This window comes from Leopardus geoffroyi, chromosome E3 (assembly GCF_018350155.1).
Source record: "Leopardus geoffroyi isolate Oge1 chromosome E3, O.geoffroyi_Oge1_pat1.0, whole genome shotgun sequence".
NCBI classification, from domain to species: domain Eukaryota; kingdom Metazoa; phylum Chordata; class Mammalia; order Carnivora; family Felidae; genus Leopardus; species Leopardus geoffroyi.
The window spans coordinates 25,060,314-25,086,271 of record NC_059340.1 but is presented as its reverse complement, the minus strand read 5'-3'; the positions used below and the strand labels follow the sequence as shown (position 1 = coordinate 25,086,271).

At 43.9% G+C, this 25,958-nt stretch overlaps 1 protein-coding gene across 1 annotated transcript; it reads right to left on the bottom strand.

Annotated features, from left to right (window-relative positions):
- Nucleotides 1–5,046: 5,046 nt before the first annotated feature.
- On the bottom strand, nt 5,047–20,324 carry CRYM (crystallin mu). The gene is made up of 8 exons (XM_045461223.1): nt 20,075–20,324; nt 19,433–19,586; nt 17,425–17,487; nt 12,751–12,852; nt 12,082–12,265; nt 8,545–8,666; nt 7,525–7,609; nt 5,047–5,393 (listed from the first exon to the last, which is right to left on the bottom strand). Exons 1-8 carry the CDS (start codon nt 20,242–20,244, stop codon nt 5,329–5,331), a joined length of 945 nt encoding a protein of 314 aa, XP_045317179.1. The 5' UTR covers nt 20,245–20,324; the 3' UTR covers nt 5,047–5,328.
- Between the last annotated feature and the right edge of the window lie 5,634 nt (nt 20,325–25,958).

Sequence of the window (25,958 nt, the reverse complement as noted above, 5' to 3'; positions counted from 1 at the left end):
AACCATTCTCAATCCATCTTCTGCCTCAAGTGTAACATAGTTGTAGTCATCAGTCACGTTGGACAACTCTCACCTCTTTTGGGGAGACATTTGCTATTGGGGATCTCACCAGGCACCTTTATGCTCTTCTTGTGGGCTCTTGGCCTCTTATGAATTATTTACAGAATCAGTATGTGAATGTTCTCCCAACTTATCATGAAGGATATAGCCTCTCCATCATGCCACATTGCCGTAAAAAAGTCTTATACCATATTATAAAAGGTTATAACTGTTATAAGAATTCTAGATATTTCAAACTAAATGAAACAAGAGAGGCCTAAGGGAGGAAGCTAGAGCAGTATAAATGCCTTGTCTAGAGACAGACTGGAGGATTATGAGCCTGGATGAGTTTAAATACTCACTGTATTCAGACCTCCATCCCTTAAACTAGATGCTTATCCAGTGCTATCAAACTCCCTAATGCCCTTGGTTCTCTCTCTGTCTCCCTCTCTTTGTAGTCTAACATAAAAGTCAGTGAGAAATAAAAGAAAGAACATTTCACTGAAGGAGTTTGGTGTGTCAAACACATATCGTGCTTATATCTCAGGCCGTCAGGCTATACACATCAATTGTATGCTTGCAATTCCAAAATCTGAGTAACCAACCCAGACCATTGTTTTGAGCTCCAAATCCATAAGCCCGAGTGCTTATCTGACGTCTCCCCTTGAATGTCTCACAGGTACCTCAAACTCAATATGCCCAGAACTAAACCCATCTTCTCCCAAGTCGGTGATTCTTAACTGAGATAATTTTGCCCCAGGGACCTCTGGCAATGCCTACAGGCATTTTTCATTATCGTGAGTTGGGGGCCAGGGGTTGATACAGGTATCTAGTGGCTAGAAACAAGGAATGCTAAACATCCTACCGTGCATAGGACAGCCTCCTACAACAAAGAATAATCTGAACCCAAATGTTGATAATGCAGAGACTGAGAAACCCAGGGCTCTATCTATTCTTCCTCTTTTGAGAATGGCATACTTAACAAGCCTCTGATCTCATCTCTGGCCCTTCCTCTCTCTCTCTCCTAATTACAGCCACACCAGGTTTCCTGTAGCTTCCTGAATATAGTGTGCCTCTCCTATGCCTGTGCCCCCGCACACCATCATCCCTCCTCCTGGGGAGGGAAGGGAAACCCTTCCTCCATGTAGCCAACTTTCTTGGGAGACTCACCCTCTCTGCCTGCCACTAGTCTGGGTTGGACCCTGTAGCTGTGCAGGCCATCTTCTGTTTAACCTCCAGAACCTCTGTCTGCTATTCTCCACCTTCCTCTGTGTCCCATTGGTGACCTCCATGGACTCTCCCTGGACTTCTGATTGGGTTTGGCCAGTGGGAGGCACCATCAAGAGACCAGAGAGTGGGAGGAAAGAGGGGCTGAGACATTTACTCCACCTCTCATTTCCTCGTGGGGCTGCGGCTGCCTCCCTTCATCCAAGCCCACAGCCCCTGTCTGCCCTAGCTCCAATGCTTGCTGGGTTCCCTAACTGCTCATGCCAACTCAGCGAGTGGTGGTGGCAGCTTCCTACTGTGGCTGGCCTTGGCATGCTTCACTGTCCCCTCTGCTTCCTGTAACTCTCCCCTCTGCTTTCTTAAAGTCCCTTCATTGAATTCTCTTCAGTCACCCCTGTTCCTGCTGGGACCCTGACTATATGTTCCTGTAACACTGAAGCATGGTACTGTAATCATCTTTTTACATCTCTCTTTTCCTAGACTGTGTGCTTTTGGGGGTAAATACTGCTTTTTTAAAAAATTGAAGTAGAGTGGACATACAATGTTAGTTTCAGGTGTACAACATAGTGGTTCAATAATTATATACTTTAAGAAATGCTCAACCATGATAAGTATAGTTACCATTTGTCACCATACGTTACTACAATATTACTGACTATATTCCCTATGCTGTACTTTTCATCCCCACAACTTATTTTATAACTCAAAGTTTGTATCTCTTAATTCCCTTTACAATGACTGTTTCTTTTCTATTGTGTCTTGGTGGCCTAAAACAGTTATTGAATGGGCTCTTGTGGAAAGATCAAAAGAAGAAATCTATGAATTATTTCAGGCACTTAAAAAATTTTAAATTCCAATATAGTTAACAGACAGTGTTATATTAGTTTCAGGTATACAATATAGGGATTAAACAATTGTGTACATTACTCAGTGCTCATCATGATAAATATACTCTTAATCTCCTTTACCTCGTTCACCCATTCTCCTACTCACGTCCCCTCTGGTAACCATTAGTTTGTTCTCTGTAGGCAAGAGTCTGTTTTTTGATTCTTTTTTTTTTCTTTGTTCATTTGTTTCTTAAATTCTACATATGAGTGAAGCCATATGGTATTTGTCATTCTCTGACTTATTTCACTTAGCATAATATGCTATAGATCCATTCATGTTGTTGCAAGTGGCAAGATTTCATTCTTTTTAATGGCTGAGTAATATTCATATATATATATATATATAGTCTCCATCCATCTATTGATGACACTTGAGCTGCTTCCATAATTTGGCTATTCTAAATAATGCTGCAATAAACACAGGGGTACATATATCTTTTTGAATTAGTGTTTTTGTTTTCTTAGGGTCAATACCCAGTAGTGGTATTACTGGATCATGTAGTTGTTCTATTTTTAAATTTTTTGAGGAACCTCCATATTCTTTTCCACAGTGGCTGCACCAGTTTGCGTTCCCACCGACAGTACACGATAGTTCCTTTTTCTCTGCATCCTTGCCAAAACTTATTGTTTTTTGTGTTTTTTATTTTAGACATTCTGACAGGTGTGAGGTGATATCTCATTGTGGTTTTGATTTGTATTTCTGTGATGATTGATGATGTTGAGCATCTTTTCATGTGTCTGTTATCCATCTGTGTCATCATTGGAGAAATGTCTGTTCATGTTTTCTGCCCATTTTTTAATTGTATTGTTTTTCGGTTGTTGAGTTGTATAAATTCTTTCTATATTTTGGATACTAACCCTTTATTGGATATGTCATTTGCAATATCTTCCCTATTCAGTAGGTTGTCTTTTAGTTTTATTGGTTGTTTCCTTTGCTGTGCAGAAGCTTTTTATTAAAATTTTTTATTATTTATTTTTAAGAGAGAGAGAGTGTGAGTAGGGGAGGCATAGATAGAAAGAGAGAGAGACACAGAATTGGAAGCAGGCTCCAGGCTCTGAGCTGCAGCACACAGCCTGAGGTGGGGCTCAAACTCATGAACTGAGAGATCATGACCTGAACAGAAGTCAGACGCTTAATTGACTGAGCCACCCAGGTGCCCCGGAAGCTTTTTATTTTTATGTACTCTCAATATTTTATTCTTGCTTCTCTTTCCCTTGCCTCAGGAGACATATCTAGAAAGAAGTTGCTATGGCCAATATCAGAGAAATTACTGTAATTGAGGCACTTTGAATAATCCCGTTATCACACATCCTTCTCTACACATCCCTTAGGGTTGTGACCATTAAGTTCCCCAGAAGGACTTCATCGTCACTTGAGATGTGCAAAAGCAGATCGCATTGATATTTTATTCCAGTGCAAAGGCCCCTATCCAGACAGCCTGGCAAACATGATAAACTTGTGGCTAAGCCATATGATTTCACTCCTATGTAGAATTTAAGAAACAAATGAACAAAGAAAAAAAAATAACCAGAAAACAGATTCTTACCTACAGAGAACAAACTAATGGTTACCAGAGGGGAGGTGAGTAGGGGAATGGGTGAACTTGTGGCTTCATTCTATAGCATGAAGAAGAACTGTTAGGAGTTTGCGTAGGAAAACAAAGCAATAGAAAATGTTTTTCTTTGCTGTTGACTTATCTCATAGCCAGACTAGGAGTGGGAGTGGATTCAGATGGGGGAGGGGTCTTTGGCAGGACAGGAGCAACATAACTCTGCTAGTGAATTGGGGGAGCTAGGGAAAACACACCTCAGTTTCCTCATCTGGAAGACGAGGAGGTTGGACTAGATAATTCCTAATGAACCTCTCAACACTGATACTTTAGTGGACATCTGTAGATTTGTCCACCCAATACCCATTCCTCCCTCTTTATGCTAAGAGCCCCCTTCTCTTCTGTTAGCTCATGTGGTCAGGTGGACTAATTCCACTCTGGACTTCAATGGGGGCATATGACCCAGGCCCGGATAATAGTGGCATCAGAATAGTGGGAGGATGTGTTTGTTTCAGGGACAGGCACATGGCATCTCATTTAGCTATTCCATCTCATTTAGCTACAGTGTTAGGCACAGAAATGGGCACATCACCTAGATGGTCCTTCGAGTTGTGGGATAATCTCCATTTCTGCTAGGGTTGCCGAAGAGGACAGCCAGGGGAAAAGTTACTTGGTAATGGAGCCAACACTGAAGAAAACAGAGCTGAGGGATGGAGGGAGCAAGACTGGGTCCTATGGAGACTTGGAGCCCTGGATACAGCTGTAGCTGTGAGCAGTTACCTGTGTACTTCTGAATTGTAAGAGCCAATATATTCCATTCCTCATTCATTCGTTCTTTCAATCATTCTGCCTAGGGTAGTTTGAGTTGTGGTCTCTACCACTTGTGACCAAAGAAGTCCTGACCAATATAGAAGCTCCATTGTTCCTTGAAATTTAAATAATGAGAGGCCAGAAACAAGTCTACATAAAGCATGATTCCATTTATATGAAATGGCCAGGAGAGGCAAGTCCATAAAGATAGAAAGCAGATCAGTCGTTGGCAGAGACTGGGAAAAAGGGGAAAAGGGGAGTGACTGCTAAATGTGCACCAGGTTTCATTTGGGGAGTGATGAAATGTTCTGGAATCAGACAGTGGACGGTTGCACCCTATGAACATGCTAAAAACCATTGAATTGTATACTTTAAACTGGTGAATTTTATGTTACAGGAATTGTATACTAATTTAAATAATTTAAATACATTTAATTATGGTCATTGGAACTCCCCCAGGGAGTGAATGGGAGCACCTGCTTTCCTCACTTCCTCTGCCATGGGGGACAGAAAGGACCACAGTGAGAACTGCAGACTTGGAATATGCTTTATTTCAAGGAATTACAAAATGCAGTGAAATACGGGGGGAAACAGAGCATCACTATAATCTGGTGTAACAGAAGAAATGGCCACCTAGTTTTGCTTTCCAACTACACACACAAATGGGGATCTCATTATTTAAGGTAAGACACGATAAGCTCAAAACTATAGCTCACTGTACCTCGGGTTCCCTCATTTGATCTAGAAATTGCAAGGGAGCTGGTAACAACATCCCTTGAGCTGTTGCATCTACCTCCACACAAAGTCCCTTTGTTTCATTTGCCAGATGACCAGGAATCGTACACTAGTTTGGCTGCAACCAGGTCTTCCACCGCCATTCCTGGAAGGGGCAGAAATGTGGTTCACTTTTTGTCAGAACACCATTCCCAGGAACAGTCCAGGCCCTGTGACTGGCAGTTTCCTGACTCACTGTCTGTGCTGCTAACCATGCCCATTGGGGTAAAACGTACTCATATCCAGAGGTGAGTTTAGGCTTGGAAGGTCTGCGAAGGACAGGGTGAAGCAGGGAAAAGATGCTAAGCAAGAAATGCCCACCAAACACATTTTAAATGTCCTTCAAAGTTTAATTTAGTGTGCTGAAAACTTTCTGTGAACAGCCAGATGGTCAATATTTAGGCTTTGCAAGCCCTATGGTCTCTGTTGCAATCAACTCTGCCATTGTGGGGCAAAAGCAGTCATACATGATAGGTAAGAAAACGACCCTGGCCATGTTCCAGTAAAACTTTCTTTATGGACACTGAAGTTTGAATTTCATGTGATTTTCATCCGTCACAAAATATTCTTCTTCTTTTTTGTTTTCTAGTCATTTGATTAGAAACTATTCCCAGCTTGAAGGCAGGACAGAAACAGGAGGTGGGCCGAGTATGGCCCACAGGCTATAGTTTGCAGACCCTTGGTCTAGTCCAAACCCTGCATCCTTCAGCAACCCCACTTATCTTATTGTTTTGGATATGTAGCTTAACCTCAAGTGGATATGTGTTTTTAAAGGACAGGGGCTGATTTTTACTAATTTTTGTAGTTACCACTACATCCAGTACAGAGTCTGATACATAATAGGTGTTTAATATGCACCTGCTAGATGGAAAGCTGTGCCAATAAACCAATCCCCAAAGCAAGAAAACAAAAATTGCTCAGAAGGGCACAGCAGATTTCTGCAGTATGGTCTGCTGAAGGGGTTGCTGACCTCTGATCTCTGAACTCTGAAATTTTCCATCACAACTGGATCAGTGTGATGTCTTTGAACCAAGCTCTGGGTAAAGTTTACACTGCTTTTTCCTGTCTCCCTGTGCATGAGAGATTTTGAAAATATATTTAAAAGGCAGCAAGGCACGGATACTGACCCATTGGCATGGATGCTAGGTGGCCAGAGTACTCTTAATGTTCTGCCAAGCATTAAAGCTTTGGGTTCTTGATCATAGGAAATAGGCAAGATCTTGGGAGAAGGGTGGAAGACATTCTTGGGGGCTCAGGGCAATAACTACGTATCAACCAGTTTAGGAGTATTTCAATATTTTAGGTGTATCAGCTGACTATCAGCTCTGTTATCATGTGCGTCGATTTCCTTAACTCCGAGTGGGGGGTAAAGTTGCTGGGCTGAGGGGCAGACTGGTCACTGGGAGCCCATCCTTTGTTGGGCTTCTGTCGGTAATGGGGCTCCCCATGGAAGTCCCTATCAAATCAGCAAGTAGGAGGGTAGGGAAGGAAGGACAAAAAGGGGTCTCAGGCTGTACTTCCTGGGTGGGTCTCTTCTGATAGGTCTCCCTGCCATTGCCCTTAAGCTTCCTGTCTTAAAAACAATTTTTTTTTTTAACATTTGTTTACTTTTGAGAGATAGAGAGAGAGCACAAGCAGGGAAGGGGCAGAGAGAGAGACACACACGCACAGAATCTGAAGCAGGATCCAGGTTCTGAGCTGTCAGCACAGAGCCTGACGCAGGGCTTGAACCCATGAACTGTGAGATCATGACCTGAGTCAAAGTCAGACACTCAACTGACTGAGCCATCCAGGTGCCCCAAGCTCCCTGTCTTTAAACATCCTTACCCCCACCTCTGAAGGATACCTTCTTCTGACTTTCATTTAGATCTAAGTCCAAATGATTTCCTGCTGACACTTGCTGTATACAAATCATTTTACACACATACACATGTCACTTAATTCTCATAAACACTGAAGGGAACAGGTAGTGAAGATACCGTGGCTCAGATGGGGTGAGGTCACTTGCCCAAGGACACCTATCCAGGGAATGGCAGAGAAGGGAATCCCACCCAGGACCCACAGTTCCAGAGTTCATGGGCTTACTACCTATTGTGGTAACACACATAAATAATTGACTCAAATGACAGATTTCATGACTCAAATACAGAGTCCAGTGACTCATTCCCCTTTGCACCAATGGGCAAGCCTGCCCTTGTGCTCTGGCTGGAGTGTGCCCTGGGAGCAACAGTCCTTACCTAAAGACTTGAACACCGTGGTCTTGTCGCAGTGCGCTGGCTTGACTCCCCTCACCACTTCTCCCAGCTCAGCAAAGATCTCAGCCTGTGAAATGAACACACACTGACCCGGAGGCCATGGAGCCAGTGTCTGCTCTGGCCAGGTTCTGAAGCAGAGGCAGGGAGAGCACCCAGAACTGGATGAGGTTCTTGACAAAAAGACCATTTGTAAACTGGCTCCCCCCATTAAAAAAAGGATATATATAATATATATATGTGTTACATATGTGTATATATATATATATATATATAAAATATAATTATAATTATTACATATAACACATATATATAATAATATGTGTTATATGTTATATATATGTGTTATATGTTATATATAATATAATTATAATTATATATAACACATATGTATTATATATAATATATAATAATTATAATTATTGTATAATATATAATCATAATATAATAATTATACACACACATATATATTTATATATATATATTTTTGCATAATATCTGCCTTTGTGATATACCATGAATGCAGAGATACAAGTTTGTAGCCAGGAGAATGTCCAGCCAAGACAGTCTGTCAGTGAGGAAATAAGCATATTCTTATCTTAACGCTCATTTTGGCAGCCCTCTTCTTGCTCCTATGTTCCGATTACAGAAGAATAAGGCCAGAACGTGGCCAACCCCAGTCTTACTTTGTTGGCCACATTGGGAAGGTTGCCAGCCACTTATCTCCCAATCTTACTGCTTCATAGGACAGCTCAGTCCGATGGGAAAAATCCATCAAGCCGCTCTCCAGGCAAAGGGGACAGGAAAACACATGCCATTAACATAATGGCCACATTATTCCAGAAGGGAATTAGAAAGGGTTGAGAGATGTTTAGGGGCTGTCACCCCACAAAGAGGTAGGAGTGACTGAGGTCTGGAACAGTCCAAACGGCAGGGAAGGTTAATGAAACCCTGGCATCCAGGTGAGGCCAGCTGGACAGCAGCCCACCAGGAGGAGAGGCTCACCCCTGACAGGAGGACATCTCCAGACTCTTTCAGGGCAGCCTCTTGGGAATCCACATACAGCACGGCCTGTTTCATCAGCTCGTCGTCCAGCTCTCTCCAGTCGGGTCTGCTCGCTCCAATGGCTAAGAGACAGCAAAACGGACCCTGAACCCAGAAATAGAGGCAAGGGACACTACACGTGCCAAAAAGTGGAGGAGGGGTGGGGAAGAGGAGGTGACACAGAACACAGGGGAACATTCAGATTTGGGATGCCTCATTTCCCAATGCCAGCCCCCCCAATCAGCAGGACTGAACACTCATCAATAAGAATAATGCCTTTTTTTTTTTTTTTTTTTTTTTTTTGCATTTCATACCAAGATCTTTCTAAGAGATTTTGAGGCAACTTAGCATTCATTTATTGGCTGCCTGCTATCTGTGGGATGTTTCGCACATTTTATTTATAATCCTCACAAGTACGCTTCATGTCTGATTTCCATTTACAAGGTGCACAAAGGAGGCTCAAAGAACCGAAGGTGTTGGCCATGGTTGTGTATCTAAGATGTGCTCCTGGGGCCCTTTGATGCCTTTTCTGTTTGTTTATGGGGACAGTGACCTCTTTATAAAATTCTGGGAACAGAGACATCACTTACAGCTTATTCACACCCTACACTCCTCCATCTTCTATCAATCTGCTTGGTTCTGAATCCTTCCCACTCCTCACCCCCAACCATTTCTCTCTTCACTCATGACAAAGGAGCCCAGTGCCAGGCTCACGGAGAAGCCCCAGTAGAGAGGAAGCTGGCTCCATCCTGGCACCGAGATATCACATCCTTTGCAGTGAGCCCAGCAGCATCATGATGAATCCAAGGAATCATGCCTCCTGGCACCGGCACGTAGGATAACACAGAGGCCGCCACCAAAAGTCCACAAGGCCAGGCAGGTAAGAAACATGAGCAAAGCTGGTCAGAGGGGCTGGATTGGAAATGGTGGAGCCCTTGGTACACAGAAGAAAGCTGGCCCTTGTAAAGAGGGCAGCCACCATTCATCTCCAGCTAATTGTGGCCACGTGAGAATGCAGGGCCGCTGTTAGATATTCTCCCCTTCTTCCTTTTATTATTTTTTTTAAAGAGAAGCAGGAAATCTATTTGCATGTGTTATTTCTTGATTTTTAGAGCACACTATGGTCCAAACAAAACACATCTGCTGGCTGGATCCAGCCCATGGCCAGCTAGTCTTTGGAAACCGTTATAAAGCCTTGCACCCACATAAGGCGGCATTTATGTGCCTTCCCACATTGTGTCCAGTTTTCTCTACTTGTTCCCTCTCCTGCTGTTGTCCCCTACTCTAATTTTCAAAGAGATTGGTGTAAAAATGTCCTTCTCGAAGGGCATTTGTGTGGGGAGTTCTGTGGAACAAAAGCACTAACTAAATGAAGCTCGTAAATAAATCATAAGCTGGTGGGAAAAACCCTAGCTTCTCAAGCCACCTCTTCTCATTGCACTTGCATCCCCTCTCCCCAACCCTCTCCTGCCCCAGTTCTTCTGAGCAGGGGGAGTTTTCAAAGGGTCCTGTGAGGCCACTCGGGCAGATGGAGGTGGGCCAGGCAGTGAAGGGAGGGGTCTCACTCAGTCTGGGCCCTGGCCTTGCTCCACTGGAGCAAGAATGGGTGAGGGTCAGACCCCAGCTGGGGCAGCAGGGAGAGGGTGCAGGGCGGGGGTGAAATCAGGCCCATCTCTTAGCCAAGCTGTAAAGTAAGTAAAATCTGTTGTTGGTGTCTCCCTGTCAACGACACTTGTAACATACTTTTCTGAAATATATTTGATGCCTCTGTAAACGCCTAAGCCAATTTTGTCTTTGGGCTAGGGAAATAGAAGGGATGCCTGGACTCAAGATTTAGGCAGCACTTCCTGGAGAGTCACAGTGTGAGAGAGATTCTCTGTTGTTGGCTTTGAGGATGAAACAGACATACAAGGAACGTGGACAGCCTCCAGGAGCTGAGCACAGCCCCCAGGAAACCAGTATTCCTCTCTTAACAATGTGAAGCATCTGCACAACCACCTAGCCCTGGAAGAGGGCTCTGAGCTCTAGATGAGACCGCGGCTCAGACAACACCTTGATTTCCTCCTTGTGTGAGCAGAGGCCCCAGCTAACCCATGCCCAGACCCCCAACACCACAGAAACTGCAAGATAATACATATGTACTGCTTTAAGCTGAAAAAGAAAAAAAATCAAGTCAGTCTGGCTGAACATTCAGCTCTTGTCCATTTTACCAAGAACTGGTTTCTTTTGATTTCCCGAGTCCTTCCAGAAATGGTCTTACTGTCACAAAGCCAGAACTGACCCATCTCTTGCCTGCCTACCCTCTGGACTCACATCGTAACACCAGTCCCACACAAGCCGAGACCTTCACTTCGCGTTGGCCCATTCCTCAGACAAGCCACACACTGGTTTCCTTCACAGAACTTCTCTTTAGCTGGAACCATCTAGTCCATCTATTTGCTTACCTGTTTGTTGTCGGTTTCCTTTCACCTGAAGGTAAGCATCAGGAAAGCAAATGTCCCCGAGTGCTGGCTTATTTTTGCCTCCCCAGCATCTAGAATAGTGCCTGTCACATGGTAGGGATTCAGGACACATTTGTGATTGGATGCGCAACCATGACACTGGGCTTCTGCCTGCTCTCTGCCAATGTGTACAGAATTCTTAGCTTCTGAGTTCACGCCAGGTGGTTGTCACCAGAACAGAGGGCACTGAAAACGTGTTTAAACTCCTAGTATTTGCCCTCCTTGCTCACCAGATTCCAGTCTTCTTTTTGGAAGATAATAGAGAGTAGTAAAATTGAAGAGTTTGTGCTCTGATGGTAGATTGCCTCAGTTCAGATCCCAGCTCTACCACTAAGAACCTCTGACTTTGGGCAAGTTACTTAATCTCTCTATGCCTTGGTTTACCCACCTATAAAATGAAGGTAATGATAAGAATATCTCCTACCTCATAAGGTTGTTGTAAGGATTGAATGATGTAATACAAATAAAGAATTTAGAACAGCACCTGCAACAGTAAATATTCGACAGAGACCAGCTCTTGCTATAACCTCCAGAGTCATTTGAGAATCCTCAGAAGCCCCAGGAACTCTTATGGTTGGAGTCCCACCCATCCTATCACACATATTAAATAGCATCCACATGTCATATTAAATGTCTTTTGTGCTATAATTAAAAAAAAAAAAACTTTTTCAGGGGGTAATTCTAAGTATTTTTAAGAAAGAAGGAATCATTTGACTTTTGTAATTTAAATTCCATTACATTTAAGAACTTAGCTGTGACTGATCACTTGCCAAAATGTTACATTTTATAGAACTTAAATGTATAAGCTTCTGGTTCAGAATTTTTGTTTCAAAGTTTTGAGTTAATATTGTTTTTCAGGGATCACATGTTCCTGAGGGCCTTAAAAAGCTTGGTCGTTTGCATGAGGAAAATAGCTCTGCAGATGCAGCCACTTGGTTCAGCCCAGGGACAACTATGGCCACCATCTACCCACGGCTCCGGGAGCCACTCTGCTTACCATTGATGTGAGCCCCCGGTTTCACCCATTCACCAAACAAAATGGGCTCTGTTGCCATGGTGACTGTGATGATCACATCTGCACCTGTCACCGCCTCCTGGACCGACGAACAGACCTGTACCTCTCCTTGAACTGTGTCTGCAAACTTCTCTGCATGTTCTTTGGTGCGGTTCCATATCCTCACCTTCATTGGGGGTAACAAGAGGGACATTGGTGCCATGATTGTTTGTCTGTTTATGTTTTATTATGTTTCATTGGTGCCAGGGGAAAGTTGAGCCACTCTGGGGTAAGGGGATTTAAATCATCCCCTATGGGTGTGCCTGGGTGGCTCTGTTGGTTAAGCGTCCAACTCTTGATTTCGGCTAAGGTCATGATCTCACGGTTCGTGGGATCGAGCCCACATCAGGCTCCGTGCCGACAGTGTGGGGCCTGCTTGGGATTCTCTGTCTCCCTCTTTCTCTCTGCCCCTCCCCTGTTAGCACGCAGGCACGCAGGCATTCTCTCTTTCTCTCTCATGAACAAATAAACAAACATTAAAAAAAACAAGAATGGTCTAGATCAGACTCTTGACCTAACTATTTCAGAATTGCCCATGTTGCAGTGAAGGAGTATAGATAAAGGTCATGATCGCTCCCTCTCCTCTTCTCCCCTAGCCTTCCCTGGACTTACCTCTTTGAAGGAGAACTGTTCTGTGAAGACCTCGTAGTGGCTATAGGCCTGGACCCCAGCCCCAAGGATGCACAACACTTCACTGCTGGGTGGTTTCAAAAACTATTTGAGAGAAACCAGGTGGCAAAGGTCAAGGGAGACAGAGCAGCCAGGTGAAGAACAAACACAGTCTGAGTATCAGGTGTCTTTGGCCCTATCTTTAGCTCCCTCACTATCTCTTGGGCAATGAAGGAGATGATATTTCGTGTTTCAGTTTCTCCTCTGCAGAGTGTGGAGGGGAGGAAGGAGCCTTCAGTGAGCCCCTAATATATGCCAATGCTTTACCCTCATGGTCTCATTTAGTCCAGGCAATCACCCTGTGAGCAAGGCACTCCTATTTTTATCCTCCTCTTCTAGATGAAGAAATTGGGGTCCAGAGAGGTTAAGTAACTTGCAGGGTCCTACAGCTATTAAATGGCACAGTGGGGCTCCAAAAACCACACCCTTCATTCTCCAAAGACCAAATTCTTTCTCCTGTGCCACCCCATCTTGGGGACATGATAGGCCACACCCACTTCTCAGAGCCCTGAGTTACTTCTAAGAGCTACCTGGAATCCATGGGCCCTTCCTTGCAACTCAAGGCTCTCCGTTATATTTTCGAAGCCCACTGCTGATCCTTTCTCAGCCTCCATCTTCCTTTAAAGAGGAATGTAGACCTGGCATTTGTGGCACCTGCTAAGGATGTACATGTGTCTGTGTTTGGGAGTGGGGTTCTATGATCAACTCATATCAAGTATCACCTCTAAGGTGAAATCTTCCTGACCTCCCTGATAGAAGCCATCCCTTCACAGCACTTATTTCTATACAGATTTATTTCCTTGTACTGATCTGTAAGCCCACGAGGGCAGAGACAGTCTCATTTGCACAGATTTGGCACAAATCTCCTATTATGTGTAGGAAGTAAAGCAGGGTTCCTGAACCTCAGCATGACTGACATTTGGGCTGGATAATTCTTTGCCAGCAGAAACGGGTGGATGGGCTCTCCTGTGTATTACAGGATGTTTAGCAGCATCGCTGGCCTCTATCCATTTGATACTTGTAGCATCTCCTACTTCCCCTAGTTGTGACAAAACCAAAAATGTCTCCAGATATTGCTAAATGTCCCTGGGACAGGTGGCAAAAATCATTCGGGGTTGAGACCTACTGGTACACCATCCATATTAAATAAGAGCCTCTTGTGGGGTGCCTGGGTGTCTCAGTCAGTTGAGCATTCGACTCTTGATCTAAGTTCAGGTCTTGATCTCAAGGTTGTGAGTTCAAGCCCCACACTGGGCTCCATACTAGACATGAAGCCTACTTAAAAAAGAGAGAGAGAGAGAGGAAGGGAGGGGGAGAGAGAGAGAGAAAGAAAGAAAGAACCTCTTCTGCCTTTTCTGTCTTTCATTCAGTAAAATTTGAGTCTGTTCTTTCTTCAATATTAATTATTGAATTTCTGGAATGTAATCCTAAAAGTGAAAGTCTCTTTAATTATTAATTACTAGCAAAAAGGAGTCACAGAAATAGTAGTAGATGTTCATCTCTCCTGTAGCTACAGAAGGAGAGATACCATTTTGTGCCATAAAATATAGTTCAAAGTATCTGACTTGGGAAGTTTTCAAAATTACAATATCAACAAAACAAGCAATGTTATGCTCTTATCCAACAAGGAGAATTAGGTGATTTTTCCTTTACTAAGTCAATTTTTTTCCTGTTCTTAGTTAATATGAATCTTTTCTTTGAAGTACACTTGGGCTTTAGAAATCATTGCAGTGTCCTGTAAAACAAACCTTCAACTTGTGAAACTAAATCTCTAATTCTGATTGATTGTCTTACTTGATAATTTGTTGCCTTGGTAATAATGTTACAATAGACATCTCTTTTCCTAAATAGCATAACATTTATAAGATGTATTAAATCATAGCAGGATTAGTGGTACTTCATTCTTTTTCCCATAGCATGCAAATAATTAAAAACATGTATATGAATCTGCTAGGTTTCTTACTTAAAGAGCTTGGAAGTGTGTGTGTCATCTGCATTTGCTAATGAACAGCACTAGATGTAGCCCTGCCATCTCTCCAGCCCCCTCTCAGGCCATGTTCTTCTGCAATTCCTGTCCTTCAGCCACACCGGCTTCTTTGCAAATTCCCAAGCACGTGTGTTACCATCAACCACAGGGCCTTTGCACAGGTTCTTTCCTTTGCATGGAATATTTTTCTCTCTGTCCTTCACAAGTAACTCCTCCTATCCTTCATATCTCTCCTCAGATATCCCTTCCACCAGAAGAGCCTTTCCAAATCCCACAGACCTCCTGTTACACACTCTCATTGCACTTCACCTCTTGCACTCGATGTATTTGTCTAGGTAATAGTTTCACAGGTATTGGTGTGATCTTTGGGTTAATATCTGTTTCCCCAAATGGACTCTTGTCTTCAATGGCGGGTACTGTATCTGGTTTTATTTACCATTCTATGCCCCAGACTGAGCACTGGGCCTGGCCTCTAGTGGGCACTCGATTATTTGCCGAATAAATGCATGCCAGGGATAAACTCTGATATGTACTGTCACCTTGAAAAAGCATGTCAGAATCCACAACTCAGGGTATGTGCAATCCAAATGCAAAGAAGTTGCAGTGACTGACAAACCCGAGAACCTCTTATACTTCTCATCCTCCTCCCCAAAGCCCTAAATGAATGAGAAGTGGTGGAAAAGAAAACACTCTCTCTTCCAGGGCAAAAAAGTATAATAGACCTTTAGTTCCACATTGAAATAACCCATCTGCACCCCTGGGCATAAAGCTGGGAAGTTGCAGCCTAAACTCTGAAGCATCACCTCAATGATTCTCAACTCTTATGGGAGTGCAGATTTTTATCAATGCAAAAAAAAAAAAAAAAAAAAAAAAGCACGGTGTAACTGGGAGCTGGGTCTACAAGATTTTGGTTTTCAAACCTGGTTGATCATTAGAAGTAACCAGAGACTATTAAAAAAAAAAAAAAAAACAACAACACAACAACCATTTTCTTGGGCCTCACCCTTAGTGATTTCAAATCTGTGTTTTGGGGATCTGAATTTTTAAAGACATTCCCCCGGTGATGGCTGCTGCATAGCTTGAGTTGGAAACGACAGACCTGGGCCATGAAGACCAGGCAGTCTCAGAAGATCCCACAGCTACGTGGGTTATATGACTTCGGGAAGTCCTAGTCTCCATCTCTAGGATGAAATGAGGCCAATAATACTTGTTCTCCCTCCCTCACAGAAACCGAAAGATACATCAAGACAATGGGTTGGAAGTTCTTCTGAAAAAGACCAGAGTCCTTTACAAATAAATGAAAGGCAGTAATTGTACCAGTGAGTATATATATCTCAAGGAGTCCCTTGACTATTTCAGTCTGAGTTGGGTCTGGATGTGCTTCAAAAAACTATTTCATCCAGGTGTGTGATCTGCCCCCTTCCTACACAATTCTCAGGTTAATCCTTACATTCTTCCCTCCCCATCTTGTGTTTAGAAGACCTTAACACTCTCACAATCTGAACACCTGGTCTCTGCTGCTCCCCAGACCCCACACTTCATTATGCTCATTCCTCATAAACTCCTAAACCAGCTCAGCAAACCGTATACATTCCCATCTCACGTGAAAGACACCCAGCTTTCCAAGCCTCTTCTCCGTAATCCTAACCTCTAAAGATACTGCTTTTTTTGTAGGATGCCCTGACAGTGCTCAGGAACATCATCACCCCCTTCACTTGCTTTCCCTTTCGCCTGAAGAGTGCCCCTTCCCCCACTTATTTCCTTCAGTTTTTACTCAAATGTCACCTTCTTGGTGAATGAGATCTTCCGTGGATAATTCGGAAGGTCACCCCTCCCCAGTATTCTCGATTCTGCTTTATTTTCAAGCAGCACACTATCTGTTTTTTGTCGGTAGTGGGTTTTTTTTAAAAGCAAATCCTAGCATGTTATTAACTCAAAAGGAGTTTGTTGTTGGTTAATTATTTTCTTAGCAAACCAAACTGTGTGTTTCACTTTGCATCTTGTGTTTGTCTTAAACCCCCATGTGCCACTCTCTGTTTTGTTCACTGCCATATCCCTGATGTTTAGAACAGTGCCCAACATATAGTAGGATGTCAGGCGGTACTAGCTGAATGAATACGTGAGTGCACTTGGATCTCTTCATCTCCCCCTCTGCTTCTTGTGCAGGATTGGCTTTGGCCTATGCAGCAACTACCCTGATTTACCAGGAGCAGTGCAGTATGGGGGCAGGGGGCAACAAAGCAGTCCTGGGGGTCACAGAAGTCAAATTTTAAATTCTTGCTCTGCTTCTCAGTAGCTGTGTGATCTTGGGCAACTCACATAACCTCTCTGAGCCACATTCCCTAAATGTGGCAAATGGAGATCATCCTATCTCCTTTGCAAGGTTGATGTGAAGATGAGGAATAAGGTATGTAGGGTCCCCGGAATCTAGTGGTGCTCATTAAGTGGTAGTTAATAGGTTCATGAATCCCTGTGCTCATCTGACATCCCCTTTTTGGCTTATGGAGTTCCAGTTATGTCCAAAGGAATCCCGAAGTAAGTCCCTCACTTCTCCCTTAGGCTTTCAAGCTTGAGGCGCCCAACCCCGCTCTCCAGCAAACCCCAACAACACAGGCTGGCACTAATCTTACCTTAGTGGCGATGGCAGATACTGCAGCTGTTCTCTTTGCGGTGATGACATTTCCATCCATGACCTTGGAGGAAAGGAGAGGCAGTGAGCGAGGGGCAACCCTAGCCACGACTTAAGCAGAAAGAAACAGCTCAAAAAGAGCAGCGTCAGGAAGTATCACAGTATCCTACAAAGAGCACAGGCTTGCTGTCAGATCTGGAGCTAATTTTTCCGCTTATGAGAAATGCACCTTTGAAGAAATATCTTAATCTCTAAGTACCATTTGGCTCACCTGTAAAAACAAAGACAATGCCAACCATTCAGAAGACTTTGGTGAGGATTAAAGCACTCACATAAATGTAAATATCTAGCACACGATGAGCCTTCAAGAATTGCCCATTTTATTTTCTTTCCCTGGGTCTCTCAAAACACCAGATGAAGGAACAATTTGAGGAATTAGAGTAAGTCATATGACATCTGTGCAAGGGCCATGAAATTCTACCTCTTAACTGAAATTCTACCTGGCTCTTAACTCTTACCACACGTGTGGGGAGCTTTGTGAAGATACAGATGCCCAGGGAATCTCTCTAAGGGAGGCACCCAGACACCCTTGTTTTCAAAAGCTCCCCAGGGGATTCTGAATTATGTTTGGCTAAAAATAACCACCATCCTTTGTGTTATTCTCCTGTTTTTAAGTTATTCATCTTAGTTGCTCCCCAGGTAGTATCAGTATTCTCATTTTATACACAAGGAAGTGAATCACTTACTACTGAGCAGATTCAGGAAGGATCTAAGGTCTTGCCATTTAGTTTAAAAGCCTGAGCCGGTCCCACTTTCTGGGGGAACCACCATTGGTAGTGGTATGAATGTCATCTCCTCAGAATGAGTATAGGTTGGGTAGGGCTACACAGTCTCCCCAGAGGAGTGATATACAGCCAGGTTCCTTGGGGAGCCAGAAATTCAGGAGAGAGGATTTAAAGATCCAGAAGTATGGGTGGAATGAAGGAGACTGACCCAGCTAACAACTCAACTGCCTGGTCTCAGAGCCAGCTTGGAGGGCACAGAGCACATGGGTTCAGAGTACAAGTTCGTACAAACTCCATCATCGGGCAGGCCTCGCAATGATTCCTGGGCCTTTGGCTAAGCAGCTGTGTGACCTCCAGCAAAGTGGCTCCACTACTCTGAGGTTCAGAGTCCTCAACAGAAATTGGGAGTGGGGTGTGAAAGAAAAACTCCCACAGAGGAATGCTGCCACAATTGAATGAGATCAAATTCTCTTCTCTGGCACATGCTAAGTGCTCAGTAAGTGGCAGTTAGAAAGGCAGGAGACACAGTCTCCAGAGAGTATAGACCCCAGACTTACACTGAGTAGGTCTGCAGTCCAGCCATGCCACTTACTTAGTTAGGTAAACCTGGGTAAGATGGGCATAGTTGCTCTGTGACTCAGCTTCCTCATCTGCAAAAGGGGGCTAATGATATTACTTACCTCACAGAGTGCTTCTAGGTATTAGGAGAGTTAATACAAGTCGAGTCCTCCATGCCTGATACGTACAAAGTGCTCAATGAATGAGCTACTGCTGTATTTTCGTACTACCATGAACCGTTAAAACCAGTGACTGTGTATCTCTCAGAAAAGCCTCCCAGGGATTATAGGACACTCCTTTTCTTCCACTAGAGAAGTCACTAAATAAATGTTTCCTTGGCTACTGAGTTTGATGAGCTGTATATTGGAGTAACTGGGACAGGGCAAGAGCATCTACAAGAATGATGAGATTATTACTTCCACACTGTCACACACTTCAAGTAGCAGGTGCACTCTGGTGCTGGATTGTGCATCCTCAGGAAGTCCTGGAAACAGATACACAGTCACAGACACCCTTCATTGTTGCTGGTATCCAGAGACATCATTAGTCAGAGAGGGGCACGTGTGGTCCCCATCAAATCTCCACCCAGCTCTCTCAGAGAACTAATTTCCAGGCTAGCTCTGGGTCCAGGGGCCCCCACTTCATCCCAGGCAGGGAGTTGCTCACCGCCAGAAGGGAGCCATTGCTGGGCTCAAAGAGCAGCACAGTGGCCTGGTGGGAGGGCACCATGGAGATGGTGCTGTGGCCCTCGTAGAAGGTGACCAACTTGGTGGTCAGGGCGTCTTCTGCAGCACTGTAGGCAGGCATGACCCCCAGGAAGCTGCAAGGAGAGAGGGATAACTTCAACCCCTTCCAAGCAATGCTGGGGTGCCCTATCAAGTCCCAGTGTACGTTCCTTTCTCTTTCCTCTGTCACTGCCCTACTGTCCCTCCTTCCCCCCATTTCCTCTGTCCTTCCTTTAGGCAGTATGCGGAGTATAAGAGTCGGCCTCTGGATGAGAAAAACTATCCTAGTTCTGCTACTAACTACCTGTGTAACCTTGGGTAAGTTAACCTAAGTCTCAGTTTTCCCCATCAGTAAAATGCTTGCATCAATACCTACCTATATGGAGAATGTGTTGAATTAAACGAGATAACGCCTGTAAAGCGCCCACTTGGTACTGTGGTTAGCTCAAATATTAGGTGGCAACTGTTACTAGCAATGATTTAGACGAGCCCTCTATTCCTTTCTCCCGCTGCTTCCCTTCGCGTGCCTTCCCTTCCCCGTTTCCAGTTTCTCCAGCACCTGGCCCCCGCCTTTCTCACTCACCCCCTGTGCTTGGCCACCGGCACCACGGTGCGCACCGGCTGCATGACGCCTCCGTCGGGGCCGCTGGAGAAGTTAGCCAGAGCCGCCTCCAAAGACGGGATGAGGAGGCTGGAGCTGCGGAGGTGCTCCAGCACCTCGGCGGCGCTCAGGAACGCCGGCGCCCGGCTCATCTCGCCGCGGGCCTTCGATTTCAGCTGGGGCACAGCGCACGGTGTTCCCGAGGCTGCTCCCTAAATGAAAGCTGGGCGCCGCGGTGCCGCCTACTGGTCACCGCCTAGCTGGGGGGCGGGGCAACGCTGGTCTCCGCCCTCCGCCCGTCTCCCACGCCTCCCCCCACCCCCAACCCAGGGGCCGAGCTGGGTCCCCTCTAGCAACGAATTCTCCAGGATCGCAGTTGAGGCAGTGGGTGGGCTGGGAGTTCAGTATTCCTGGGTCCACTTCCACAATTCCTATAATTAGCTGTAGTCATTGCAAAGGGCTTAGTCGCGCCCACCCTCGTTCTTCCCCACCTGTCGTCCTCTCCCGGAAAGAGGAGAGCGGGGAGATAGGGGTCAAACGGTGGCAGGGCTCCTTTTTTTCTTAAATTGTTACCTGCTGCTAGGAGATCTTAGATGAAAGAAGATAGTTATTTAAAAAACGTTTTCTTTTCAATTCTGCCCCTTTCTGGAGTCTCTTATCCCAACCTCCCTCCCACTCTCACTCCCACCTCCAGATCCCACGCTGCTGATTGTTTTAAGTGCAGAATTTTCTTCTAGGTTAACTAACTCACCTAACCTTCACCTTTTAAAGAGGTGGAAGTCCCCAGGACAAGATATAATGGCCTCAGTGAGTGACACATAGAGCCAAAATGCCTAAGAATGCACCTTTTCTTCAAGGAGCTTATTCTTGAGAGGAGGAAATAAGACAATATGTGCAACAGGAAGGTAACCAAAATGCAGGGCGGTAAATTGTAGCTGCCATATCAGAGATAGGAAAATAAACGTTTTTGATAATTCAAAGAAAAGAGATTATTTTGATGTCGACTGTTTAGATAAAGGTTTTATGAAGGGGGGGGGGGGGATAAATCAAGCCAAAAAATAAAGTTAATAATGGTAAAACAACAACAGTGTTAACTTTACTATGTACCAGGTAATGCACCATGCATTTTAGGTGAATCACCTCATTGAATTATACAACCTCTATGGTAGGTAGGTGTTTTTAGCCCGGCTCTCCAGTTGAGGCTCTGAGGGATGAAGGGCTTTGTCCACAGTCACTCAGCACATCAGCAGAGGAGTTGGGATCTGCCTTTGAAGTCTGTCTCCGGGACTCTAATCCTTTTTTTTTTTTCTTTTTTCTTTTTCTTTTTTTAATGTTTATTTATTTTTTGAGAGAGACACACAGAGGGTGAGCAGGGGAGGGGCAGAGAGAGCAGGAGACCAAATCTGAAGCAGACTCCAGGCTCTGAGCTGTCAGCACAGCCTGATATGGGGCTCAAACCCATGAACTGTGAGATCATGACCTGAGACGCTTAACTGACTGAGCCACCCAGGCGCCCCTCCAGAACTCCAATCCTTACAATTAAGCTACACAGGCAGAAAGAGAGGAAGAGGGCATTTCAGGCCAGGTGAAGTCCATGGCTGGAAAAAATATTGTCTAGTCCTTGGGAATAATAGTGTTCTGCCAGACAGAGTTGGGTTGGAACAGGAGTGTGAGTGTGGAGGGGGTGGGGGCTGATGTCCAGGAGCACCAGAAGATAAAACTGGAAATGCCTCTTGGAATCAGGAGGCTAAGAAGTGCAATTCTTTGGAAAGAAATAACATGCTCCAAATAACTGACCATTTAAAAAGATGATTCTTGTGCCAATGTATAGGATGAAAGAGATGAGCAAATGTGCAGTCTGGGAGACAGGTCAGGGGGCTCGAGTGCTTCTGTTGTTACTTCCCTGATATTTGGGTTGTGAGCTGTGCAGGGCATTTCTTAGGGAATAGTCATATCATAATAAAAGGTAGTATATGGGGAAATGTCAATATATTTACCAATGAAATAAATTGTATATTATGTATTTAGCACAGAGTAGCCACATAATAAATGAACCTCTTCTATCATCAAAAAACGAGAAGATACTGTGGTGGTTGGGAAAAGCTGATTTCAATTACACAATTTTGTTTGTTCAGTTTACTATTCTTAGAAATGGATGCCCAGGGCTGCTGGGAATACAGAAATGTTTATGGGCCATAAATTGTGTTGTTATTATTCTGTAATATTTATTGAGTTTAAAAAATGTAGAGGTATAAAGAAAATAAGGAGTTGGTCTGTTATTCTTGAGGATAAAAAAAGCAAAACCAAATACTAACTAAAAGAGATATGAAGTAGGAGAGGCAGATTTTTTCCCCTTCCATTGTTAATTAAATAACTGAGCCTTGGTTAAAATACAAAGCTCCTGTATTCATTTCTAGAAAATCCTGTAGGAATAAGACTAGTCTGTAAATCGCCTCAAATCATCTTCCTTATAAAGCTTTGTGTATCATCATTCAGGTCTTCAGTCAAGTACCACCGGGAAAATTGATCTTGGTTGAATTAAGTCTGTTGGGGCCAGTGACACAGGGTACTAACTGGTTCCAAGGTTGCAGAACCTTTTCATAATGGAAGTTATGCAATACCTCTGACTGTGGTCAGGAGTTATACAACCTGGCAGGTAGAGGCGGATTCTTAGGTGATCACATATGCCAGGAGTCCAACTGGCAGGTTCTGTGGAGGCTCTAATACCTTCTGACATCTCTTTTGTTGTTTACTTAATATATTTTGTTAAAAATTATAGTACCTTCTTTAGCTTCAGTAGAAGCAAAATTAGCATATGATTGGAGATTAATGTTCTTTTTTAATCATTTTTAATTTGCATCAAAATAACTGTGTAACTATTTAAAAGACAGGGTCTGTGAATTACTCAAGGTCATCTTCCTTTTATGAGTTTGGGTAACATCACCCAGGTCCTTAGTAAAATTTGACTTGTCAGACAGAAAGTTCTTGTTTGAGCTTAGGAGCCTGTGACCACCTTTGGAAGAAGTCCTCATAGAAGGGTAGGGCAGCCTTCTTCCTCCCACCCAGACTGGGTAGGAATAGTGGTTTTAGGGAGGCTGGTTGGTCCTGAATTCCAACTGACTACCACAAGTCTGATGTCCACCTGTAGAAGATGATCTAGAATCTAGATTAGAAGCTGGTTTTGCAGGTGTGGACTGAAAGGCCATCCATTTGTTCAATAAACACTTCCCTGCCCCAAATGTTCCCGGGGGGGGGGGGGTGGTGGCAGGGGGAGGGTGTCACTGAAGTTGGCTGAGACAGTGAGGGATATGGCATGCTTTTGGGTGACATAGAAATAAACACCCTTTTATGCCTAGTTTACAAAGAGCTTCCATCCAGAATGGTTGTTAAGAGTTTCATATACATTTAGGGATTTATGAAAATGATTACAATCTACCCTTGAACAGCATAGGGGTTAGGGGCACCAACACACCCCCTCACACACAGTCAAAAATCCACATATAACTTTTTCCTCTCCAAAACTTAACTACTATTGACCAGAAAAGCCTTACTGATAACATAAGCATAACATAAGCATACCAATTAACATATAATTTGTATGTTGTATCATATACTGTATTCTTACAATAAAGTAAGCTGGAGAAAAGAAAATGTTATTAAGAAAATCATAAGGAAGAGAAAATACATTTACAGTGCTGGACTGTATTTACAAAAAAAAAAAAAAATCTGAAGTGGACCTGCTCACTTCAAAAACCTAATGCTTATGGGTCAACTACATAAATGTTAGTTTAACTCATCAATGTGATGCATTGTTAACAGATGTGCTAATATCCTAATTTGTCTCTAAGGCTTTTACTGGTGTTCTAATGCCTTTTTTGATGAAATCACCACCAAATCATTCTCAGGTAGAGGATTAGGAGCTTCTCCATTAGTGATTCCCAAGAAAAGGCTCTGAGATCAGCTAGTTTGGATTTGGATCCTGGTTTTTACTACTTGTACATACTGGATGTACAAGAGACTTTACCACCTTTATGCTGTTTCCTCAACTCTAAAATCAGATAATATTAGAACCAACCTCCCAGAATTTGTGCCTCCCAGAGGCATAAATGAAATCATTTTGTTGTGTTTAGCAGGTTGGTGTTTCATGAGTATTCTTAATAAGTACAGTAAAACCTTTGTTTGTGATCATAATTCATTCCAGAAACATGCTTGTAATACAAAGCACTTATGTATCAAAGCGAATTTCCCCCAGAAGAAATAATGAAAACTCAGAGGATTCATTCCACAACCCCAAAATATTCATATAAGATGATCACAATACTGTAATATAATACAAGATAATAAAGAAAATACAAAATATAAAGAAAAATAAACAAATTAACCTGAACTTACCTTTAAAAACCTTCGTGGCTGGTGTGAGGGAGACAAGAGAGAGGAGGGTTTTTGTGTAGGATGAGTTTCACTATCGCTAATGGATGTTGACTACAGTACAGTATTAATAAATTCTTGTCATAGACTGTATTTAATGTAACTGGTAATAAGACAGCGGAAGAAAGGGTCTGTGTCTGCAGGCAGCCTGACCTAGAATGAAGCAAAGCATTCCTAAGCTTACTCTTGTGTGGAAAGGCAAAGGACCATCCATAGGTGCTTTGAAGGCACAAAAGATACAGTAGTGTCAGTTGTGGGCACCTTCCAATGTTGTGAAAAATCACCGATTTCTGTCAAACACCACAGCCTGAGACCGGGCATCCGGGCATGGGAGAGAATCACCCACAATGCCGCAGAGATGGGGGAAGGGGGAGAAGAACCATTGGCTCAGTTATGATCACGTGACATTCCGCATCAGGTACAGTTAAAATTTATTAGAAATGTGTGCTCCTCTTGCTGAACACTTGAGGAAGTTACTCACAATCCGAGGTTTGACTGTATTATGTTAGTATTATTAAGTGCTATTGATGTTTTTATTTTATTATTATTAAAATAATGAAAGTCCTCTTAGTAGTAATGACTTAATAGAAAGAATATTAATAAACGTAGCAATGCAGGGACTGGTAAAGACGTCACTGGTGTCACTGCCCATTCCCTGTCCTCCCCTGAGGCTCTGTCCAGGGGCAAGGCAAACCTGCTTCTGGAATTTGGGAAGTTCTCTGCTAGCTTCCGCCTCCCCCACCCCAGGAGGTGGCCACTTGTACTTCTCTAGATTTTCTGCCACTACCATGCTGAAGGTGATGGCAGGGCAGAGCTGTCACTAGGATGAGGCAAACACAGTGGCTAAGGTACTCACTTCAAGCGCCAAATTTAAGAGACATATTCAGAACTCAAAATACACACTACTTTTAAAAGATTTTTAAAAAATTGTTTTAAGTGCAATATTGAAAAAAATTAAAACACCAAGAAGAAAAAAATCCACCATGAACAAAATACCAAAGTTTTAAATAAAAACAGGGTTAGGATTACCCTCGCACCTCACGGCACTTTTATATTTGATTTTTTTTATTTTGAAAACTAAAAATTAATCAAAAATATTGATCTTGATTACTCAGCTGGCTTCCCCTTAAACGTTGCAGCCAAGGTGAGCATCTCACTTCCCTCCTCCTTTTCTAGTTGGGGAGGTGCCAGGAGAAGGAAGCAGAAACACACCCTCGAAGTCGGAAGTTGGGCTGGGCTTGTAGGCGCCGGGTGGGCGGTGGGGAGCGGCAGGCTGGAGAACCGCCACCGGAGGGCGCTTGGCGGGTGGGCGGTGATGGGGCCCCAGCGGCGCGCTCTGGGTCCTCCCGCCCGCCGGGTAGCGCGCCTTGGAGAGGTCAGAGCGATCCGGGGGCGGTAAACCCGCGGCAGGGCGGTTGGGTAGGGCGTTCCGACATCG